Below are 11923 nucleotides of genomic sequence, written 5' to 3'. Positions count from 1 at the left end.
TGAGAGTTATGGATGGGTAAGATTTATCCACAATGAATCTCTCCAATATATTTTGGATATAGGCAACATAGTATACCAAATGTATGAATGAAGGTGCTCAAGTTGTAGTAACGAGCAGTATTTTGGTTTACCCAAATCCTTCATTTTAAACTCCGTCATTTAGATGATTACATGTGTCGTCACTGCAGACACACAAGCATGGATAATCATCATTGTAGGAGTAATCCTTGTGTATAAGAACTCACTACGTCGATTGTACCATATGTACCGACAACAATAAGTCGTATGATGACTTACTGATTTTTACACAATGTATGTTCCATTTTGCATTTTGATTCAGAAGTGAGATTCCATCGGGAATCAATCATATATGTCTGAATCTAGTGATCCACATGGATATGTGCTCACTACATCTATTAACTGCAAAGATAGATGATTTTGTACTGCCAATGATATAAGTTATCGAAAAGAGATTCCACCTCTCGAGAATAGTCGGGTATTTGCATGAACCCTTGTGCTACAATACTTGCTCTTTGTTTCACCACCTCATTGTTCCCAATTCTGTTTCCATAAGAAAACTCGTGTAGGTATTGCTTATGAATAACTTTCCATTGTTGAGCAAGATTATTTCTACCTAGATTATACCATTTTCTTGAGTTCAATCCGAGTGTTGTTCACACTTTGCCATGGCCTTGGTCTTTGGATTCAAATCATGTGAAAGGTTTTGCAATCTAGTTGAGAAATGTATGTCAACAATTGTAGACTTCCGGTTATATGATCCTCCAAAATCTATATATCAGTATATAGTTGATGGAAATATCGTTACCGAGTCGGGTATTCCGATGCTATTGAGTCGGGTATTCCGATGTCCCAAGCATTGTGTGCACTATGACCTGGGTTTGTAGAGGTTTCCTATCCACTCGGTATACTACCCATTAGGTGTCTCGCAACGATAAGTTGACTTGCATTTACTGATTCACGGGCCTTGATATCCTTGCTTGCGGGAAGCTGAATCCTGATGTACTTTTGCCATACATCTCCCCCTGTCGCATCGAACAGGGAGTGGAGTGGTTTTTGTTGGTATCTCCACTCTTTCAGGCGTACTTTGCCAGGATTATAGGATTGTGTGACACCTTTATATTCAGTAAATGAATCTGGCAGGTTATTTGCAATGTGTTGCAAACCTTCTGAACGCATGGTTCAGTTCTTTGAGTACGTAGATTTGAGGCAGAAATGTGTTGAACATTCCACTAATTTCCTGGCATTCTTTATGGTACTCGAAATCTCCCCCTAATGCCTGGAAATATTCCTCATGAATCAGCATACTGGCCTTGAATAACTCCCCATGCGAGGGGCTGGAGGTATTGACGGAAATATAGTTATTCCTCACATAGATCCCAACTATATGTTGATGGGTCAATGATGTATGTCGGGTGGTGATACCGATATACAACTGAATTACCGAAGATGGGAAATACTCAATAGATTTCCACATACCAAAGATAAAGGGGGAATGATATTATGCATTTTTGTCATGAGCGTGTAAAACTACGTGACTCCAACGTAAGTTGCCATTCCAAAGTAAAGATACTGCAATGAGCTTAATTCTTTGGATAAAGGATTCTACCAAACCATTTTGAGTCTAGACATCAGGACAAATTGCAAACTTCAATCCAAGGACCATAGAAAAGGTGCTCAAGGAGAATTTTGCAATGGTATCCATTCGATTTGCTTGAAATCGATGTCAGGATAATGAGCCAATGGTTTCATGTGGAAAAATTACGCTTGAGACAATCGTATAGATATGTCTTTTATAACTATGGAATACCTGAATGGTCTAGTCAATGGATGGGAAGAGCCACTTACCTCGACTTGATGCATTCAAGGAGTCTGAGTGGTTCAGCGTAGACTTTAAGGTGCGCGGGCCTTAAAATTAGCTTCCAGAATCGAAAATCGGAAGGTAGCACGTTGTTCTTGTAGCCATTAGATCAAGATTTCTGTATGAGCATGACTGCTTGATCTTCTGTCACTCTGATTTCTCTCTTCCTCGAGGACAAACCCGTGGAGTCGAGGGTCACAGGAGATCAGGACCGCCGGAGTTGCTACCTCCTCCATGTCGGTTTCTATTTCGTCTGGACTTTCCGTCAGGCTGAGGGGGCGATGCAATAGCCAGGAACCGATGCGCCGATGGAATCGCTCTGGCCGGGAAGCAGTGCTGATAACGTGTTGAATGGAATCGAGAAACAAATGATAGAGACAACAAAATGATTCAACTGTATCCTTTTCATTGATGATGATGTCTTATATAGGATTACAAAGGGTGCCTCCAAGGGGTGTCTGTACAAAGGGACATGAGCAACCGACATGTCAAAAATAATTGCCTTGGTAATTAAGAAAAGCAAGGATTAACATAATTAATTAATCATAACAAGAAGGAAATCAGTTTGCAAATCATTGCAGATATACTCGACGTGGTGCTTTGGCTTTTTGCCCTTTTTGTTGCTGCGGTGTGGCGATGCGTTGCTTGCTTCTCCAAGACAAAAACAAATCAAGGCGGCAGCGGCAGCAGCAAAGACGCGCAATGCCTCGTGTGTTTACTCCACTGCAATTATCACACTACTGCTGCTGCAATCGCGTCATCGCATCTCCTCCACAACATAGCACAACACTCGCGCCCAGAGATGGAGTGAGAAGCATCAGGTTGCTTCCGTCGCCGGCCATTGCTGCTTGCCCATCCACCTCCGCCTCCACCCCATCAATCACATGATTTGACTTGCAAGATATGCAATATAGTGATATTTCTTACTATGTAACATGTTTGCATCCGGGCAACACAAGAAACATTATCGTTGATATAATGGTTGGTGGATGTAGCCATGAGGTCTGTTTCGAAGACTCTTCATGAGATGGCTACCACACCTACTAGGAACACTAAGCTTGTCTATGATGTGACATAGTGGGGATCTAATCAATATATCCAATGGTATTGGTGTTCAGATTTTTCTGAAACTTGAAAAACGAGGACAAGATGTTTGATGCCTTTGAAGATATCGATAGATATTCTTGAGTCTCAACCAATTTTGTTTGGTGGATCCAATGGCATTATGAAACGTTGAGTCCCAATATCGTATTTCCATCATCTCTTGGTCTAAATAGATCTTTCTCTACGTATAGAGAATGAACTACCATGAGAGTTATGGATGGATAAGATTTGTCCACAATGAATTTCTCCAATATATTTTGGATATAGGCAACGTAGTATACCAAATGTATGAATGAAGGTGCTCAAGTTGTAGTAATGAGCAGTATTTTGGTTTACCCAAATCCTTCATTTTAAACTCCGTCATTTAGATGATTACATGTGCCATCATTACAGACACACAAGCATGGATAATCATCATTGTAGGAGTAATCCTTGTGTATAAGGAACTCACTACGTCGGTTGTACTATATGTACATACAACAATAAGTTGTATGGTGACTTACTGATTTTTACACAATGTATGTTGCATTTTGCATTTCGATTCAGAAGTGAGATTTCATCGGGAATCAATCATATATGTCTGAATCTAGTGATCCACATGGATATGTGCTCACTACATCTATCAACTGGAGAGATAGATGATTTTGTACTGCCAATGGTATAAGTTATCGGAAAGAGATTCCACCTGTGGAGAATAGTTGGGTATTTACGTGAACCCTTGTGCTACAATACTTGCTCTTTGTTTCACCACCTCATTGTTCTCAATTCTGTTTCCATAAGAAAACTGGTGTAGGTATTGCTTATGAATACCTTTCCATTGTTGAGCAAGATTATTTCTACCTAGATTATACCCTTTGCTTGAGTTCAATCCGAGTGTTGTTCACACTTTGCCATGGCCATGGTCTTTGGATCCAAATCATGTGAAAGGTTTTGCAATCTAGTTGAGAAATGTATGTCAACAATTGTAGACTTCTGGTTATATGATTCTCCAGAATCTATATATCAGTATATAGTTGATGGAAATATCGTTACCCAGTCGGGTATTCCGATGCGAGTGAGTCGGGTATTCTGATGTCCCAGGCATTGTGTGCACTATGACATGGGTTGGTAGAGGTTTCCTATCCACTGGGTATACTACCCATTAGGTGTCTGTCAACGTGAAGTTGACTTGCATTTACTGATTCACAGGCCTTGATATCCTTGCTTGCGGGAAGCTGAATCCTTATGTACTTTTGCCATACATCTCCCCTGTTGCATCGAACGGGGAGTGGAGTGGTTTTTGTTGGTACCTCCACTCTCTCAGGCATACTTTGCCAGGATTGTAGGATTGTGTGACACCTTTATATTCACTAAATGAATCTGGCAGGTTATTTGCAATGTGTTGCAAACCTTCTGAACACATGGTTCAGTTCTTTGAGTACGTAGATTTGAGGCAGAAATGTGTTGAACATTCCACTAATTTCCTGGCATTCTTTATGGTACTCGAAATCTCCCCCTAATGCCTGGAAGTATTCCTCATGAATCAGCATACTGGCCTTGAATAACTCCCCATGCGAGGGCCTGGAGGTATTTAGGAAAATATAGTTATTCCTCACATAGATCCCAACTATATGTTGAGGGGCCAATGATGTATGCCGGGTGGTGATATCGGTATACAACCGAATTAACGCAGATGGGAAATACTCGATAGATTTCCACGTACCAAAGATAGAGGGGGAATGATATTATGCATTTTTGTCATGAGCGTGTAAAACTACGTGACTCCAACGTAAAGTCGGTAAGTTGCAATTCCAAAGTAAAGATAATACAATGAGCTTAATTCTTTGGATAAAGGCTTCTACCAAACCATTTTGAGTCTAGACATTAAGACAAATTGCAAACTTCAATCCAAGGACCATTGAAAAGGCACTCAAGGAGAATTTTGCAATGGTATCCATTCGATTTGCTTGAAATCGATGTCAGGATAATGAGCCAATGGTTTCATATGGATAAATTACGCTTGAGACAATCGTATAGATATGTCTTTTATAACTATGGAATACCTGAATGGTCTAGTCAATGGATGGGAAGAGCCACTTACCTCGACTTGATGCATTCAAGGAGTCCGAGTGGTTCAACATAGACTTTAAGGTGCGCGAGCCTTAAAATTAGCTTCCAGAATCGAAAATCGGAAGGTAGCACCTTGTTCTTGTAGCCATTAGATCAAGATTTTTGTATGAGCATGACTGCTTGATCTTCTCTCACTCTGATTTCTATCTTCCTCGAGGCCAAACCCGTGGAATCGAGGGTCACATGAGATCAGGACCGCCGGAGTTGCTGCCTCCTCCATGCCGGTTTCTATTTCGTCTGGCCTTTCCGTCAGGCTGAGGGGGCGATGCAATAGCCAGGAACCGCTGCGTCGATGGAATCGCTCTGGCCGGAAAGCAGTGCTGATAACGCGTTGAATGGAATCGAGAAACAAATGATAGAGACAACAAAATGATTCAACTATATCCTTTTCATTGATGATGATGTCTTATATAGGATTACAAAAGGTGCCTCCAAGGGGTGTCTGTATAAAGGGACATGAGCAACCGACATGTCAAAAATAACTGACTTGTTAATTAAGAAAAGCAAGGATTAACATAATTAATTAATCATAACAAGAAGGAAATCAGTTTGCAAATCATTGCAGATATACTCGACGTGGCGCTTTGGCTTTTTGCCCATTTTGTTGCTGCGGTGTGGCGATGCGTTGCTTGCTTCTCCAAGACAAAAACAAATCAAGGCGGCAGCGGCAGCAGCAAAGACGCGCAATGCCTCGTGTGTTTACTCCACTGCAATTATCACACTGCTGCCGCTGCAATCGCGTCATCGCATCTCCTCCATAGCACAGCACAGCACACGCGCCCAGAGATGGAGTGAGAAGCATCAGGTTGCTTCCGCCGCCGGCCATTGCTGCCTGCCCATCCACCTCCGCCTCCACCTCCATCCCCGCCCGCCCCCGTTCGTCATGCGTACAAGCCATCCCCACACCTGACAACAACCACACTCCACAAAACCACCCCCGACCCCCCTCCCCGCATTCACCCATCTTCGATCTCCTTCCCTTGCTTGCTTGCTTGCTAGCTTGATCCCCCCCAAACCTCGCTTTCTTGACCGCTCGCTCCGCCGCGCCGCGCCGCCGATAAAGCTCGCACCTTTCTCTCTCTCTCTCGTCACCGCTCGAATCCGCTTCTCCGGCTCACGGGTTTTCTTGCAAGGATTTTGCGGGATTTTCTTGCCAATGCTCGCCGGTCTGATCCCTCCTGCTTGCTGACGCGCCGCTCGATTTGGTCCTCGGACGCGTCGCGCTCCTGATCTGCTGCTGATTCCTCCAAATCCGGTGAAAGCCCGACTCCATCCTGGGTCTGATTTGCGGGTGCCACCGGCCATCTTTGCCTCCGGCAATGGGGAACAACAGCAGCAGTAGCGCCGGCGGCAGCAGGCCCCACCGGCCGACGACCTCGTCCGAGCCGGGGCTGCCGCACGCCGCCGCGGCGGAGGACCTCAGCTCGTACGAGGCGGCGTGCCGGCACGACCCGGAGGTGCGCACCTTCGACTCCACGCTGCAGCGCCGCACCAGCCGCGCCATCTCCACGCTGGCGGTGGGGGTCGAGGTCCGCTCCATGTCCCTCGACTCCCTCCGCGAGGTCACCGGCTGCCTCCTGGACATGAACCAGGAGGTGGTCAAGGTCATCCTCGACTGCAAGAAGGACATCTGGAAGAGCCCCGAGCTGTTCGACCTCGTGGAGGACTACTTCGAGAGCAGCCTCCACACCCTCGACTTCTGCACCGCGCTCGACAAGTGCCTCAAGCGCGCCCGCGACTCCCAGCTCCTCCTCCACGTCGCGCTCCAGCGCTTCGACGACGAGGACGACAACGACGGCGAAGCCGCGCCCGCCGCTCGGTACGCGCGCACGCTGCACGAGCTGCGCCAGTTCAAGGCGGCCGGGGACCCCTTCACCGACGAGTTCTTCGAGGCCTTCCAGGCCGTGTACCGGCAGCAGCTGGCCATGCTGGAGAAGCTGCAGCAGCGCAAGCACCGGCTGGACAAGAAGATCAAGACCATCAAGGCGTGGCGCCGGGTGTCAAGCGTCATATTCGCGAGCACGTTTGCGGCGGTGCTCATCTGCTCGGTGGTCGCTGCGGCCATCGCCGCCCCGCCCGTCGCAGCAGCATTGGCCGCGGCTGCTGCGATTCCGATAGGGTCCATGGGGAAGTGGATCGACTCGCTGCTCAAAGGGTACCAGGACGCCGTCCGTGGACAGAAGGAGGTGGTGAGCGCAATGCAGGTGGGGACGTTCATTGCCATCAAGGACCTGGACAATATCAGGGTGCTCATCAGCCGGGTGGAGATGGAGATCAGCTCAATGATCGACTGCGTCGACTTTGCGGAGCGGGACGAGGAGGCGGTCAAGTTCGGGGTGGAGGAGATCAAGAAGAAGCTGGAGGCCTTCATGAAGAGCGTCGAGGACCTCGGGGAGCAGGCGGATCGGTGTAGCCGAGACATCCGCCGAGCAAGGACTGTCGTGCTACAAAGGATCATCCGGCCCAACTGAGAGGGATGGATGATGATGATGAATGTAAGGTATGGATGTGATAAGTTATAGCCATGTACTCTTTGATCATGTTGTGGTTGCAATGTACATAAGAGATGATCCTTGTAGACAGTATGAATGAGTCTGTTTGATATAAATTATTGTTCTGCTCATTTGATTCGTTCTGTTTCATGACCTCTTTATGCCTGATTCCGTGCAAGATTGCGGTTAATGAAATTTCTATGTATGTTTTGTTGTGGTCAGTTTTAGATGTGTGATGTAGGAGCATTACATAACTCTTATACTTATAAGTAGTAATAGCAGTTGCTGAGCCATGACTATATGATCCAGACCGAGACAGGCCATACTGATTTATAAATTACCACTCGGTTATTGAGCTTACCTGTCCACATTTCGGAGGTCCAAGTTTTCTCAAGTCTTTTCTAAAAGGAAAGGAAAGGGTCATTGTCTAAGCTTCCATGGTTGCTAGTCTTCTAGACGTGTAGGTGTTGTCTCTTGTTGCTTCCCCAAGTCACATATGCTGGTATGCTTCTAAGCAAAGGAAATTTTAAATTAGGAAGACATAATGTATGAGATATCTGATATCTCAGCGGTGGTGTTCCCGTGTCCGGCGTCGGTGCAATTCTAGAAATTTCTTCCTTAACACTTCTTACCAGATAACCATTGTTTTACGATCGCCGCCACATTTACCTTTTGGATATTTGATACACTATTGCCGCAGTTTCTGCGCTTATGTGACATTTTGGAGCAATTGTACCCTCCTAAGTATGTCAAATATCTAGTTTTTGATCTGTCTCACGTTCTTTAGCAAAATGATCTGATCAGTAAATTTTAGTTAACTTTCTGTGATGTTCACACACAAGGGATATCTGCTATTTCCTCTCGAATCCGGACTGCACTATCTGGATTCTATGTTCTTGCATTTGTATGTGAACTGGTATTCATTAATGTATCACATTTTGTTTCCAAATATCAAAACTAGTACCTCTGTTTCTAAATATAAACGTTTTTGCAGTTCAAATTGATCAGAAATGAGGTAGTAGATGTTATCAAGCAATTTTTAGTCCATCAATATATGGTTACAGCAGTAAATCATTGATCACATAGTTTAACGTTTGCTTGCTAAGTATTATGTTACTTCTTTTGATAAGCAATTTTTTGTTGCTGAATGATTAAGAAAGCTCTGAATTTTGACCGTGCGTTTCTCACTTCTATTTGCAGGAATTTGGTGATAGTGATGCACATGAAAAGGTCTAAGTAGTCTGTAGCGTAGACCAGCAAGCAAAAAAAGTGATCAGTATCATAAAGCAAATAAATAGTGCACTGCTTGAAGAATGGCCATTGCTAACCTGATTATTTCCTGGCGAAAATCTTCGGATGGTGGCGGGATGGCTTTAGTCTATTTATTCTCCTAAAAATAAGTTTATTTGTTAGAATCTGGGTGTGCTCACCTCTGGATCAGATGCTCGTGTCTTTGGCTTAATAATCTAAGGAGAAAAATGGGGTACTCTGTCTTGGTTTCAACTCTGAGGTATATGATTGCAACTGGAGAAAAAGGTTGAAACATTTGTGATTGCTTGAAATATATGTAATGTCCGTTTCGAAAAAATATACTTGTATATGTAATGTAGCTAGTAATTTTTAATTTTTTTATAAAGAGGGCTCCCCCTTTTATTTATTTTTTAACGGTCACGGGGGAGAGTTTTCCCACGTGAATATATTACCACTCAAAGAATATACATGTGAAGAATTGCATCAATGAGTCATATAGAGGGAACGCTAGTTGACAGAAAGCTTAGCCAATGCCTAGCATAGTCTCTAAGCTCCAGATTTTTAAAGAAATCAGCAACAATGTTCCTCAAGATGATTCTAGCAGGAAGATCTTCAGACCTGAATACGGTGGCAATCCTGGAGCCCCAAATTTTCCACGAGATAGTCAACGCTACAGAGGGCCAGGTATTGGGGTTATTTCATTATTAGAAACCACGGTGTCTTTTACGATTACTTCTTGAAACATAAAAAAGGAAAGCGGCAAAAGCCACACATGACCCAAAGCGCCTAAACTATTATCTAGCTGAACATGACCAGCTAAATAACCATCATGCCTTTAGCTCATCAACAGCCTTAGCGAGCGCCCAGGACGAATGTAAGCAACGTTCGAGACATTGCTTATAACCAACTCTCAGAGCAAGCCACTGCCTAACCACCCACAGGAAGGAGTGGAGACCAAGTACATCAGCTAAGCCATTACAGGTTTATATAAGAATGGACATAACAGAAGATCAGCAAGGACCAAAATAAGCTTCTTTTGCAAACTGTGGCTAGTGAACTTGATGATTATCTCACATGTTTTTTCCGGTTCCGTACATATTAGTATTAACATCCCGTCAAAAAACAAGGGACTATTAAAGTAAAAGTTTGAAATTCAACATGTGATCAGATGGCCGAGTTGGTCTAAGGCGCCAGATTAAGGCTCTGGTCCGAAAGGGCGTGGGTTCAAATCCCACTCTGGTCACACCTTTTTCTTCTTTCAAGCACGGTGAAAATATGAATTTTTTTATAATGCTTCAAATTTTGGAAAATATTGGCGTGGGTTCAAATTCCACTCTGGTCACACTTTTTTCTTCTTCTTTTTCTTCCTTCCAGAAAATTAAAAGAAGACCGGCCTGGTTATTTTATTTCCTAAATGGCGTGGCTACTTGCAGAAGTTTTAAAAGATGTTCTGAAATTCCAAAAAAATCGTGAATGTAAAACGTTCAAGCATTGTGAAAATATGATTTTTTTTATAATGCTTCAAAATTTGGAAAATATTCATGAATATTTTCATGAATCTAAAATTTAAGAAATATTCATAAATCTTAGAAAATTATCATGAATTCAGCAAATATTTACGAGCTAGAAAATATTCCCAAATTTATTAAATATTCATGAAGTTAAAAAAATATGTGAATTTATAAAAAACAAAATGAAAACATAACATAAACAAAAAATGTAAACACCAGAATAAAACCCTTTATGCACAGAAATAAATTGATGGCCTGAGTGGATCAGTCATTACCACGCGTAGGGTGGGAGGGTGCGCATTTGGTAGCTACACCCACTCATGGGATTGATTCCTCCCATCTCTTTCAAAATCTTCCATTTGAACATGAAGTTTCCCTTCTCGTTGCGTATCCAGAACCTGAGGATCGATAAAGGTTATTTGATCGAGCTATAAAGATTTGTTGTACGTCAAATATTGTAGTAATCTATACCTATAATAATAATATATATATATATATAATTAATAATAAAGCGGCCATTGCTTTCGTCGGAAAACCCACCGCGGCATTTATATAAAAAAGCCCCTGTAATTTTTGTTATTCAACTCGCGCTTCATCATTTATCTGCAACGCAAAAGGAAAAAACGATTCGCTGCAAAAATTATATCCGTACGCATCGCCTCCTCCCGTCGATCCTGGGCCACCCTGGACTGTGTCCAGGCCGCCGCCACACCACTCGCCGCCGCGGTCGACCTCAACCGCCACCGCTGTCGATCTCAACCCACCCGCCTCTGCGGCCGTACCTCTCCCCGCTCACTGCCCCCGTTGCAGCGCTCGAGCGCATCGCGTCGACCCTGGTCCACCCTGCCTGTGCCCAGGCCGCTGCCACACCACTCGCCGTCGCGGCCGACCTCAACCACCACTGTTGTCGATCTCAACCCACCCGCCTCCGCGGTCGTACCTCTGCCCGCTTGCTGCCCCCGTTTCGGCGCTCGAGCACAGCTTCTGGATCAAATTAACGCGACAGCTACAGTGACTGGGGATGATGCGTCTGCTCGATGCAGAACGGCGGCGGCGCACGGATAAGGCGCGGCGGAGCGAAGTACTTGCAGGTGGAGGCGGGCCTCCATGGCTCACACGGGGAACTCCGAGGTTATGGCGCGGCAACGGCGACTCCTTATGGCCAGATAGAGGCGCCTAACCCTTGCTCCCCTCATCGTATCCCCTCCTCCGGCAGGAACTCATCATCTGGTGATATCCCCTCCCCATGCCTCCAACCGTGTGCCAAGCACCGGCAAAAAAAATTGTTTTGTGAGGATTTGTTTGCTGATGAATGAATGTACTGAATGTAAGATTGCATTGTTGTAGAGACAGACAATGAAACACCATCTTCAGTTTGTCATTTGATCCCACATTCTCTACCCCATGAGTGAAATAAGATAACAATCCATTGATCAATTCACGTAGCCTCTTTGTTTTGCTTTGCTTGTCCCGCTCAATATCTCATCATGGTGGAATTAACAATGGACGGATTGATTTTTCAACAAAATAGGATAGGACTGACCACATTAGTTAGTTAGCTTATTATTTTAATAAAT

At 44.3% G+C, this 11923-nt stretch overlaps 1 protein-coding gene and 1 non-coding gene across 3 annotated transcripts; both read left to right on the top strand.

Annotated features, from left to right (window-relative positions):
* Window positions 1–5770: 5770 nt before the first annotated feature.
* On the top strand, window positions 5771–8999 carry LOC123449417 (UPF0496 protein 1). Of its 2 annotated transcripts, none has more exons than XM_045126639.1 (2): window positions 5771–7587; window positions 8785–8999. In XM_045126639.1, exon 1 carries the CDS (start codon window positions 6412–6414, stop codon window positions 7561–7563), a length of 1152 nt encoding a protein of 383 aa, XP_044982574.1. In that variant the 5' UTR covers window positions 5771–6411; the 3' UTR covers window positions 7564–7587; window positions 8785–8999. The 2 variants fall into 2 exon arrangements, with proteins under 2 accessions (XP_044982574.1, XP_044982573.1); XM_045126638.1 differs by having other exon boundaries at window positions 5773–7592.
* A 998-nt stretch (window positions 9000–9997) lies between these two features.
* TRNAL-AAG lies at window positions 9998–10078 on the top strand. Its single transcript has one exon. It is a non-coding gene; the product is annotated as a tRNA-Leu (tRNA).
* Window positions 10079–11923: the final 1845 nt, after the last annotated feature.

The sequence above is a fragment of the Hordeum vulgare genome, chromosome 4H (genome assembly GCF_904849725.1).
Source record: "Hordeum vulgare subsp. vulgare chromosome 4H, MorexV3_pseudomolecules_assembly, whole genome shotgun sequence".
NCBI lineage: Eukaryota > Viridiplantae > Streptophyta > Magnoliopsida > Poales > Poaceae > Hordeum > Hordeum vulgare.
This window is presented reverse-complemented; position numbering and strand designations above follow the sequence as displayed.

What these genes read in the sequence shown, in the direction of transcription:
- LOC123449417 (XM_045126639.1), top strand. Translation starts at nt 6,412, where the DNA reads ATGGGGAACAACAGCAGCAGTAGCGCCGGCGGCAGCAGGCCCCACCGG.